General features: G+C 40.2%; 1 protein-coding gene across 5 annotated transcripts in view; it reads left to right on the forward strand.

Annotated features, from left to right (window-relative positions):
- Window positions 1–12,021, forward strand: part of cacna2d2a (calcium channel, voltage-dependent, alpha 2/delta subunit 2a) — a 155,221-nt gene that overhangs the window by 139,040 nt on the left and 4,160 nt on the right. For 4 of the 5 annotated variants that reach the window (XM_028574757.1, XM_028574755.1, XM_028574756.1 and 1 more), the window contains 17 exons: window positions 175–236; window positions 2,073–2,149; window positions 5,202–5,262; window positions 6,242–6,339; window positions 6,808–6,898; window positions 6,990–7,052; window positions 7,218–7,321; window positions 7,445–7,543; window positions 7,726–7,817; window positions 7,911–7,958; window positions 8,070–8,141; window positions 8,226–8,378; window positions 8,497–8,549; window positions 8,721–8,776; window positions 9,738–9,861; window positions 10,218–10,327; window positions 10,604–10,686. In XM_028574757.1, the coding sequence (XP_028430558.1) occupies window positions 175–236; window positions 2,073–2,149; window positions 5,202–5,262; window positions 6,242–6,339; window positions 6,808–6,898; window positions 6,990–7,052; window positions 7,218–7,321; window positions 7,445–7,543; window positions 7,726–7,817; window positions 7,911–7,958; window positions 8,070–8,141; window positions 8,226–8,378; window positions 8,497–8,549; window positions 8,721–8,776; window positions 9,738–9,861; window positions 10,218–10,327; window positions 10,604–10,686 (1,446 nt within the window). Of the gene's footprint in view, window positions 1–174; window positions 237–2,072; window positions 2,150–5,201; window positions 5,263–6,241; window positions 6,340–6,807; window positions 6,899–6,989; window positions 7,053–7,217; window positions 7,322–7,444; window positions 7,544–7,725; window positions 7,818–7,910; window positions 7,959–8,069; window positions 8,142–8,225; window positions 8,379–8,496; window positions 8,550–8,720; window positions 8,777–9,737; window positions 9,862–10,217; window positions 10,328–10,603; window positions 10,687–12,021 lie in introns of those variants that run through there. The other variant, XM_028574759.1, reaches the window with a different exon arrangement.

Genomic DNA, 12,021 nt, shown 5'->3' on the forward strand with positions numbered 1-12,021 from the left:
GTCATCAATATATGAGACTCAATCATGATCCAAAGTAGCACCTTCCTGTATGCTGTTGTAATGAACCTGAATGACTCTGTATGTTTAGTATTTGTTGTCTCCCTCCAATTATGGGAAGAGAGATGTGCTGAGGATGTGACGGTGTTATGTATTTCTCTTTGTGGTTGTCAACAGAGGTACATCGACGAGGCCATGCGGACGTATACATGGACGCCTGTGGATGGTACAGATTACAGGTAGGTCGGAAATCAAACAGTCATCAACTTGTATACGAGTGAGGTCCAATTTTGACACTTTGGATTCATTCAGTTTGAGTCACAAGTCTCAGATTAGCAGTTTACAGCTCTTACTCATCAACCAGCAGTGTTTGTTCACTGTAGCTGCCACTACGACGCCTTTTGATTAGACTAAACATATCGAAATACTGAAATAAAGGCAACTTGCTCATTTGCCTTCTATATTTGCATTAAGTAATTCATCTGAATCACCCAAATTGAAGAACTGTTTTTCTCTCTCTTATAAAAACCTTCAACAGTACTCTCTTAAGCACAAATTAATTGCATAGTTTATTCAGCTCGAGACTTGGTTGAACATTTGTTGAGGTTGCATCGTAATGCCATTTCCTTCAGGCAACACTTTGCAAATTATAGTTTATTATATACAATAGTGCTACAAATAAATGCCTGATGTGTGTTTTTATTACATCTACTGGCAGTGTGCCTGGTCCTGGCTGAGTCCATATGAGGCTTTCTCGGACACAATTCTATTAATATTCAACTCAAAGGGAAATTTCAGTGTTTTTAACAATCCTCATGTGTTTGAACCAGACATTCACAGCTCTACTCTACTGTCATGCATCCTACACTTTAGAGTTTATGGACTTACTTTGCTCATAAAACTGGTGACGTTGGATGTTTCTATAAATCTAAATTAGCTTTATATTATAGATAGTCGACTGTAGCTTTAGCTCAGTCTGAACCTGATACTGTCACAGCCTGATTTTCTATCTGTTCCAATTAATCCTCTTACTGGGTTATATTTTAGTTTTGTATGGCACCACAGAAAAAGAGATGGGACATGTATTTCTATTTTTTTCTCTTTTTAATTTCTGGCTTTGGTAGAAGAGTAAATACAGTATTTAGCATCATAAAGCATATGTAGGTCAAACTATGATGCTATAGTGATCATATATTACAAAGTGAGACAGATATTTCTCTTTTATTTGGTCCCCCTTGAAGTTTGACTTGACAGAAACACAATCAGCAGTGTGTCGCAAATATGAAGCATGTTTGATACTGTACACAGTGATCTCGCTTTAAACGCAGCTGCTTTGCTTGGGAAGAGTCGGGGCTTCTCACAGCAGAGTGTCATCAAGGACGTGCCAGATGTGTGTTCTGACTGTTTGATTTTGGACTCAGTTTAAAGATCCTCTGAATTGGAGACTTGAACTTCCTGGGAAATGAACTCTTCACAAACTTCTAACAGTTCCGCCTTTCTTCCCTTCCTACTAAATGAAACTGACTTTCTCTCCATAAGTAATAGCTCATTGGATTATACAGTGCTTAAAGGTACCGGTTGTAGTGTGTAGTGTAGCTTGTTAACAAATGTATGTTTCCATTCATTGTTTCTTCTGAGGTCTAACAGAGGTGGTTAATGGTTAATTATTGTCCATCCTCACAAAACATTTGGAAAGCTGTTTTTTTTGTTTTTTTTACATTTTGAAACTTGTATTGTTTAAATCCATGTTTACCAGCTAGCAGTCTTCCTCTTCACATTTTTTTCTTGATGTACATTACTGCCACCTGACAAAACCTGACAAAGTGGAGGAGTATGAAACCATTGGCGGGAATGTGTTTCGCGTCACCACATTCACATGTGTGCATCCTTGTGTGAGTGTTAGCACATACAGGCAAAACAGGGATAATATAAACATAAAAGTAGTAATGATACCTTTGGACTAGTTGCGTCTGTAAATAAGCGTGCCCGGCTGTGTGGGTTTATGTGTGTTAGAGAGTTTATATGTGCATTCATAACGTGTTCCTGATTTTCTGCGTCTGCCTTGTTACCTGCAGTCTAGGGTTGGTACTGCCCACATATAGTGAGAACCACATCAAGGCCAACCTGAGTGACCAGATCCTTCAGGTGCAGTGTAAGTACCCGGTTGTACCCAGCATCCTTCACTCTCTGTCTCTCTCTCCTTCTCTCTCTCTCTCTCTCTCTCTCTCTCTCTCTCTCTCTCTCTCTCTCTCTCTCCCAAATATGACCTTATGCTCCTATTCAGTCCTTTGTCCTGGGTCTCCAACATCATCATAGGGAGTGTCCGAGCGGAGTCGCCTGCCCCACTCCCCCCTTCTCCCCCCTCTCTACGCTCTCTGATAGGCAGGATCATACCTGAGTCCCCCGACTCCTTTACTGCCCCCTGTTCCCTCCTGTCTTCATGCTGTGCTGTAAAATGGTGATGTTTTTTCTTCACACTGGCTGAAGAAAAAAATAACTGAACAGACAGAAAGGTGAAAGCTGTGGTTTTACTGTGTTACTCAGGTGAAAATAATGGTGACTTTTGTGCTATTATTTTTTTTTGCCAAATGCTCTCGCCTCTTCTCCATCAAGTAATGATTCTGAAGCATCTGTGTTTAAAGTGTTTGATGTTCTGAAAAACTGTGAAAACATGCATGCTTTTCACTCCTTATGATGGGTTTTATGATTTGGGGAATTTTCCTTCTGTTTTCTGTGTGATTTCTTTATTATTATTATTTCTTTTGTTAGATTGTGTGAGATGTTTCTCAGCTTTGGAATCATTCAGTATATAAACTCCCACACGGCCCGGGATAAGGGCTCGTCTAATGTGGGAGTTTGGGTTTTTGTGGGTCTGAATGGGGACACATGTTGTCTCTCTCATTCTTTCTTTGTCCAGACCCTGTTACTCCCCTCTTTTCCTGTTTCATTTTATTTTATTTTATTGTTTGACCATGGTTACCTTTTACAATTACTGGTTTTGTCTTTAATCTTTTCTTTTTCTGGATTTCCCAGTTTTTCTTTTCCTTTCTTTCCGTTTCCTCGTTTGCTCTTGCAAATAAGACGTTTGCTCTTTATTTCTTTTTCTCTCTCGTCTTGTTTGACTTAAATTGGTTTCTTACTTTCAAGAAAACAATATTTTTATTCAAACAGTAATTGAATAAAATATTGTCTGTGATCCCCCCCTTCCCACCCGAACCCCTGTTTCTTTTCTTGCTCACTCCTTCTCTGATGGATCCACACAGTGCCATACACCAAGGGCAAGTATACTCCATATTGGTCCACGTTCCCTTCCTTTTACTTCCTATCCCCTACCGCTGCCTCCTTCCCACACCTCTCGTCCTTTACCTTTTCCTGCTGCCCCCCCTCCTCCTACCCTCCCCTGTCCCAGCCTGCTTGCCTCTGTCCCTGCCCGTCTTGCCTTCAGGACGTCCTCTTTTTTCCTCTTTTTTCCTCCTCTTCCTCCTTTTATCCTTCCTTCTCCTCTTCACCCTCTTGCTGCAGCTCAGATCCCACATCTCTCACGATGGCTCCTCCGGCCCCCAACCTCACCCTCCTCCCCATGTATCCGCTGCTCAAAAGCAAATAAAAAACACCTACTGCACCCAAGGAAGACAGATATTCGTGTTCTCTGTTAAAACTTGTCTTTTGTCCTCCCTCCTAATGCTTTTCCTTCTGTGGATAGCTCCAAATGGGTTGTGTCTGCCTCCCCTCTCTCTCTCTCTCTCTCTCTCTCTCTCTCTCTCTCTCTCTCTCTCTCTCTTACACTTTTTTTCATTTTCTTTGATTTCTCTCTCTTCCTCATTTTCCATCTCTATTTTTCTTTCACCTTCTTGTCTCTCTTTCTTTCTGTCTTTTTCTTACAGTGTCATTAGTTAATAAATGTCTTAACTAATTCTCACGCTAGGGCTCAGGTGTTGACTTTAATTAGATTTATTCTAAACTCCCTCTTATTAGTGCAACAGCTCGATCAGTTTTGAGCATGTTGAGCTCTACGTTCAGTAAAAAGATTTCTAATTGTTTGCTGTGACATTTTCATAATGCAGGAAGCTAAACACAGTCATTTGAAATATGAATTTTGTAGTGCTACACCTTAGCTATAATATTGTACATAACAGAATATGTAAGTACTTCCATTTAGTTATTGTAGAGTAAATAGGGATCTCTGTAACGTAGCTATACTTCATTGATCTCCATATAAAAAAAACACGTATTTAATGTTTGTTAGCTGCCGCAGTATCTCATCTGTAGCTGGAGACGTCGCAGCCTGCAGACTGACCCTTCAGGGCTGAGCCCGGTCCTGCCCACCCAGGTCCTTCCATGTTGTCAGGTGTTAGGGTGCCGCTCGGCGCAGCGCCTGACTCCTTTGTCGTCCCTCTGTACTCCCTGTCTCCATCAGCTTGTCTCCCTCCCTCCTCCCCCCTCAGACTGCCAGGGGCACGGCCCAGCACTTCCTCAGTAAACCTGACCCCGGATGTGCACGGCATTGTGGGCGGAAAACTACCTGGGCACTCTATTTTAGCAGTAAAATTTCATTCCTCTGCTGTACACAGTTACAGGTCTTGACATAATGAGAAAAGAACACGTTGGATTCACCTGTTAAGGCTTTAATGATGGTTGATATTTTGTGCTCTGTTTTGTCTGTGATAGATGAAATGAAGTTGCCCTTCGACATGCCCTTCACAATGCAATGCATATCCTCTGATTATGTGTCTCTCTGAGCCCTCTGCCCTGCCAGTCTGAGGGGTGACCACTTCCATCAGGACCTTCACCCACCTCCCCTGCAATAGTTGGCCATGTTGATGCCTGCCTGATCTTAAAAGCACTCATTGTGGATAATCTGTGTGAGAACTTGCTTCCCAACTCATCACGTCTTGCAAGTCAGTTCTCAGACATCCAAAATATGTTAGATTGAAACCAAATGAATCTGAAAATGTTTCTTGACAAAGTCAAAAGGAAAAAGAAGGTGTGAGTGTTTGTGAAACTAAAGAAGTCGTCCATTGAGAGTCAGGTTCTATTTTTGGCACCATCTTGGCTAACGCTAGTGTTCCCATGATACCTCACTGTTGCTATGGTAAACCCCCTTCTGCGTCCCTGCACCTCTGAAGATCAGCTGCTGTTTACCCACAACTCCCGACTTCCCTGCCCACTGCTCTTCGCCGATAATCTTCCCCTTTCTATTGCAGATTTTGAATCACTGCTGCCAAACAGTTTTGAGTCTGAAGGACATGTATTCATTGCTCCCAGGTAGCCCTGTGTGTGAATGCTTGGTGTCGTTGATGGTCATCAGTGTTTGGTCTTGTCTTTCAATGCACTATATACTTATTTTGTGTTGTTGTTGTTTCGGCTCCATGTTCAGCCTTTTTTTTATCTATCGTCTGCTTTTCTTGAACTAGTCCTTTGTGGTGTTGAGTTGCACTGTGTGGAAGTGGCTTTGTTTCATTTATTCATTTTTCATTTTGAATGGTGTGTTAACTCAGTGGTTCCCAAACTTTTTCACGTCAAGGACCCCTAAACTGACACAAATTAGACCACAAACGCCCATCTCAGGTTTTATGCTTTATGATTTATGTTTTAATACAGAGTATAAGTGAATGAAACCCATTACCAAAATAGTCATAAACTCTGTCCCTGGAACCCACTTTGAAAACCACTGTGTTAACTGATGGTACCACATTTAAGGAAAATACAAAATCCATCATAGCCTTATAATATGAATTGTTTTTGCATTTACCCATTCTCTTTCTTGAGTTACCTCATTACAACAAAGTATTGAAGACACAGTAAATCTTCTTTGCCTGCAGCTACTGTGGTGGTGTATGTTTGGATTACACCTTTACATTTAGGGGTTGTTGGTTTGGAAAAATGGATATTGGATGACAAAAGCTACAGTATGAAAAAATGACATCCTCTCTGCATGTGCTGTTTTTTTTGTTTTTTTAATCAAACCCTCATGGCCTCCAGCTGCAACCTGAATTCTGAAACACACTGATAGAAATCACTCCTTCATTGAGATGCCTGCGCTATGCGTCACAGTCCCAACCACATTTAGTTTTGATCGACATCCATCTTAGCATATTGGAATTTAAGCTTTAAGACACGCATGTATATGGCTTCATGCATCCCCGCTTTGTGTTGAGTGTCCCTCTGTCAAGGACAGGCAGAGTGTAAATATTGCATAAACATGCTTCTTTCTCTGAGTTAAAATGTCTCGTCTGTTCCTCAGGGAGTACTGCAATGATCTAGAACTGTCCAACAACAACACTGAGTTCCTGCTAAACTTCATTGCCCTCATGGAGAAAGTGACACCGGACTCCAAACAATGTGAGTTTCATTTCTTTTTCACTCACACTGATTTTAAATGAATTAATTCAAAACTGACTTTAACGCTTAAGGCTGGCAATATTATATATTTTTGTTAAACAAATACAAAGACAATCCATTGATAAGACCAAAACCAACCATGAATTAATCCTACTACTAAGTATTGTCTGTTTAGTCAAAGTTATAGGAAAATGTATGTATGTCAACACCAAGCTTGCACAGAGACGGGGTGAGTTTTGTGGATTTACGTGGCTGGAAATTGGTGAAACTGTCAAATTTGGGGGGAAAACATTGTGTTCATATTCACTATAAGTGTATAAGTGTTTATGTTCGGTTAAATTTTGACCAAAAATCGACTGAGCAAGTTTAAGATGTGTTCAGGAAGAGAAATCTACATCTGATGTGGATATAACTGACATTCTGTTTGTTTGCACCTTTTTCTGATCATCTCTACCTAAACGTGTTTAGGTGACAATTTGCTTCTCCATAACTTGATTCTGGACACTGGCATCATCAGGCAGCTGGTCGAGAAAGTGTGGAAGAATAAAGACTTGAATACGTGAGTATGATTAGGGAACTTCATTTTTAGATTTGACTCTGAATAAGATTTAGATTTGATTTCGGTCTCTTTTCTCCATCCTGACGTCTAGATATGGCTTTCTGGCCGTGTTTGCTGCATCAGATGGAGGTGTAACAAGAGTGTTTCCAAACAAGTAAGTGCACTCCTCATCAAGGCTGTGTGTCTGTAGATCTGTTATGTTTCTCACTTTAGTATCTTAAAGTAGTAAGTTGTGAAGACTTTAAATGTGTCAGTATAGTGGGAGGCTTGTACATCAGAGATGTACAGCTTCAATGTCCAATGTGCTCTTAAATCTCAGAGCTGCAGATACCTGGGAAGAAGACCCTGAGCCGTTTAATGCCAGTTATTACCGCCGCAGTCTTGACAACAAGGGCTACATCTTCCGAGCGCCTTATCGAACAGGTGAATGATTCTTCTTTCGGTCTTGGGTTTTATATATCTCACACTGAGCGTCATAATGTGTTGTGGCTTTTTTTTTCTAACCCCCCTCCTGGCTTGTTTCTTTATTTTGTTTCCCTCTTGAAGCCCGGGATGAGCTGTTGAACCCAGATAACGACACCATAGGGATCCTGGTCAGCACAGCTGTGGAGATCACAGTAGGAGGGAAGACCATCAAACCTGCAGGTGGGTTCAGCTCTGAAAGAAGAGACAACATCCTTATAATAATGGATGTTAAAGAAAATGTTTTAGAGCAGGGTAGAGATAATTACACGTCTGTGTTTCTTGTCACTTTGTGTGGACATGTCTGTTGGGCCTTTTATTTGCATCTGTCTTTTTGGTTGTTTCCTAACTTCTCTTTCTCTCAGTGGTCGGAGTAAAACTAGACCTTGAAGCCTGGACGGATAAGTTCAAGATTCTTGCCAGCAACCATACAGACAACCATCAAGGCTCGAACACAGTAATGAAATATACATTAAAAGTTCATTATATTTACAAGCTTAAGTATTCGGCAGTATTTCTTAGATGTTCTTTGTTGTTTTCTCTGTGACAGTGTGGGCCAAACAGAGGCTGTGAAATGGACTGCGAAGCCAACAGTGAGGTACGTATTTCTGCTTATGTCTAATGAGCTTTCTGTATTTAGCTCGATCTACTGTATCATAGCACTGTACAGTTTGGGCTTCTAATGAACAGCCTATCTTTGCCTCTGCAGGATCTCCTTTGTTATTTAATAGATGATGGTGGATTCCTAATCATGTCTAATCAGAAGGATGACTGGAACAAGGTGGAGTTAATAAATTCATTTTTACACTGACCACTGTTTCTAATGTTTACACTCGTGTTAACCAGTGCTTGTTATTCCCCACAGGTGGGCATGTTCTTCAGTGACGTAGATCCCTACTTGATGTACGCTCTCTACAACAATTCCTTCTACAACCGCAAGCAGTCATTTGACTACCAGTCTGTGTGTGAACGGATGCCCAACAGTGAAGCCGGAGCTGCACCCAGAGGAGTGTTTGTGGTAAGAACAGCAAGAATTAAAACAGTAGACTAGATGAATTGATATCATACGGTGAGACTGATGGATGTGTGATTGAAATATTATTGTTACATTTGTCTCTTTTCGTATGTATCTGCAGCCCACAATTGCCGATTTTGTAAACGTGGCTTGGTGGACATCCGCAGCTGCATGGTGAGAGTCCTCAAGCTCAAATGAAGAAAAAAAGCACAGCTGTAACATGCAGTACACACATACTGTACCTGATAAAAGAGATTAGATGGATACTTCTAGTACACAATACCATATTCACTGCAAAATACATTGCTGTAACGTATTACTAATTCCCATTTCCTGTCTCCACAGGTCCTTGTTCCAACAGTTTATGTATGGACTGGCTTATCATAGCTGGTTCGTTACAGGTGGGTGCAAACAAGACAATCATTAAACATTATCTTTGTGTTTTACATGTCTGCATGTAAAGTTTAAAGCTTTAGCGCGTAACTTTTTAATATTGATGAACGTCCATTTCATTAAAGCCAACTCTCTGTATTTCTCAGTATGGCTATGCTCAGAAGATTCTGTCGTCCGGCAACTTTTGCGTGCAGAAAATTAAGCAAAGATAAATACCTCTCTCGGATTGCTCAGTACCGCAGGAAATTCCGCCGGATGCATGTATTATTTCCGTTTCCTTCCGCTTTAAATTCGGTGGATTAATGAGGACTATTTTTGACTGCTCCTTAGATCTCTGGAGGGTAAATTGAGACAGCTAGCTAGACTATCGCTTCGCACCGCCCATGACGATTCTGATTGGTTTAAAGAAATGCCATTTAACCAGAGCACATTTTCCTCCCATTCCCGAATGCTATGTGGAGTAGCCAGACCCTCCTTCAGCGCTTTGGAGGAGGGTCTGGCAAAGCAAGACTACAGGAAGATAAACAGCTACCAGCACCTCTAAAGCTCACTAATCAACACTTTGCACCTTATTTGTTTAATAAGTAGACAATCATAAAAACTGTCATTTGTGGTTTCATGGGGAAGTTATTGCAACAATCATTCATCTCACTCTCAGAAAGAAAAAGAATAACTGTATTTCACAAAATTTAATTTCTGACTATTTCTGACCACAGTGGAGTTATGAGACAATACTTTTAAAGTGCAGCTACTAACAGTTAAATGATATATGTATTAGTATTTAAAGTGCACAATGTTCTCGTGACATTAGTTTGTTTCCAGACTGTAAATACAAACTGTGTAAAGAAATGGTTTTACAGTCAAGTGTAGATGTTCATCTTTGTAATCCCATTTTAAGAATCAGGTCTTATAAATCAAGTAAAATGACAAGTGCATCTCTTATGTCTTTGTGCTCTGGTGATGCTGCAGATGAGGTGGATGCAGAAGGAATGGACTCCAAAGAGCGGAGTTGTGTAATGATCCAGACCCAGTACTACTTAAGTAATCTCAGCAACTCCTACAACATACTGCAAGACTGTGGCAACTGCTCCAGGTCTGTACACACACACACACACACACACACACACACACACACACACACACATATACACACAGACAGACAGACAGACAGACACACACACACACACACACACACACACACACACACACACAGTGAGAGACACACTGTGAGAGAGGCACAGTTAGCAAGATTCATCTTTCTGTCGGAGCTAATAAACTCTGATGATGATTAACCCGCATCAGCTTTAATGAAACGGTCACTTCATTGGCTAAATGAGCCTTACAAGACTGTCTCATGAATCTTGCTGATCCATTAGCAAATGAGACTGTGATGTAAGCAAGCAGAGGGGGGTTGTTGACTGAGTTGTCTATCGCTCTCTCTCTCTGCAGGCTGATTCATGCCAAGAAGATAAACAACACCAACTTGCTGTTTGTGGTGGCAGAGAAGATGCCATGCAACACCTGTGAGATAGAGAAGCTGTCCCAGGAGGAGGAGGAGTGTATCCTTTTTTACATTGTACACCAGCTGGCAGAAGAGAAGACATACTAGATTATATCTCTGTATTACCATACCTGTGGAAACACAGATGTGTCACATTCATTTCAAGGTTATTTTTATCATGGTGGCGTGAATCATGACCAGTCATTTAACATCTGTAGGACTGCATGAGTAATCAGGGTGTGGGTGGATGATGAAACATTACAACAACAAAAAAGACAGACAAAAGCCGAAATTCAAAGCATTTTTAATTTTCCTTAATGGAGTCCATTTTTAGTCAAGGAGGAAAATCCATGTGAAGAACTGAATGTGGCACGCTATCGAAAAGGACCCTCCACCTGCTATGACAACAACATCTCTGTAAGATATTTCAGCAGATTTATTCAAATAAAAATAAACTGAGTTGGTAAAAATGTAAATGTAGGGAGCATAATGTTCATGGAATAGACTCTGATAAAAGTCACAAACTAATCTAAGAATCATGAAAAGGACATTAGTGCATACAGGTAACGGTAGTGGGTAATATTCACAGTTTATTGACTTTCAGCAGAATCATAGTGTGACGATGAAATCTTGTAATTTTATTGTTTTATTTCTCCTGTCCAAAATAATGATTCTGAGCAACAGTGAGACACAGTTCATTACTTTGAAAATCAGATTATTTTGTATGTGATTTTGTAAACATTAGCTATATTGTGGCTGATATATAGCATTATCACTCAGCCCTACATACAGTACAGGCACACAGTTTTTAGTTTACCTTCAAGTTTATGACAACTGTAGTTCTTTATCTTTAAGGGAATAATAAGACATTTTGGGAAATGCACTTATTCGCTTTCTTGTCGAGAGTTAGACGTAAAGACTGATACCACTCTGGAGGCTTGTCATCACAGTGAGATTGCTAGGCAACCAGCTGAGACTCCAGGAAGTAATTGGTCCCAGGCTGTGTCTGAAATCACTCCATTTACTATACAGTACACTACATTTACTGTCCACCATTTATTTCAGAGTCCGAATTCTGAGTATGTTCTGAAGTTGATCCACTATGTAGTGCCTCCACTAATTCTACAATGGAACAAAAAAAGTAGAGTGCAAATGTGCGCTTGATTGATGCTGAAATTACAATTGAGCGTCAGTGATTACACAAAATGATGATGATAAGCAAGTGTCTTAAATCTCAATTTAATGCACACTGTTGAGTGTCTATTATATAGAGAGTATTGAATGAGTGAACAAGGGAGCGATTTCAGACACAGACATAGTCCAGCTGATTTTTACTTTTTTCTTGGACAAAGCAAACAATTAAGATATAACACATTTAATTAGTGAGCTTTAAGTTCACTGGTAAGCAGATTTAACAGACAGACATGAATATGGCATCAATCTTATCATTTAACTCTTGGCAAGAAAGAAAATAAATATGTCTCACAAAATATCAAACTATTCCTTTAACAATCCCAAACTTAAAGTTAAACTGAAAATTGTGCGAGAGAGAAAGTCCACCTTCCTCTTAGCAGTTTCTTACTAAACAATAAGGTTTAGCATGTGGACAGAATGAAACAAAAAAGTTGAATACATAGTTAGTTAGGGAGTGGGTTCTTCCTTACTCACTGTATACGTTAGTTGATATGTTTGATAAGTAAGAAAGCATAAGTCATACATATCTTCTTTTTTTTTCCATTAGCATGCAGTATT

The sequence above is a fragment of the Perca flavescens genome, chromosome 4, assembly GCF_004354835.1.
Source record: "Perca flavescens isolate YP-PL-M2 chromosome 4, PFLA_1.0, whole genome shotgun sequence".
Taxonomy (NCBI): domain Eukaryota; kingdom Metazoa; phylum Chordata; class Actinopteri; order Perciformes; family Percidae; genus Perca; species Perca flavescens.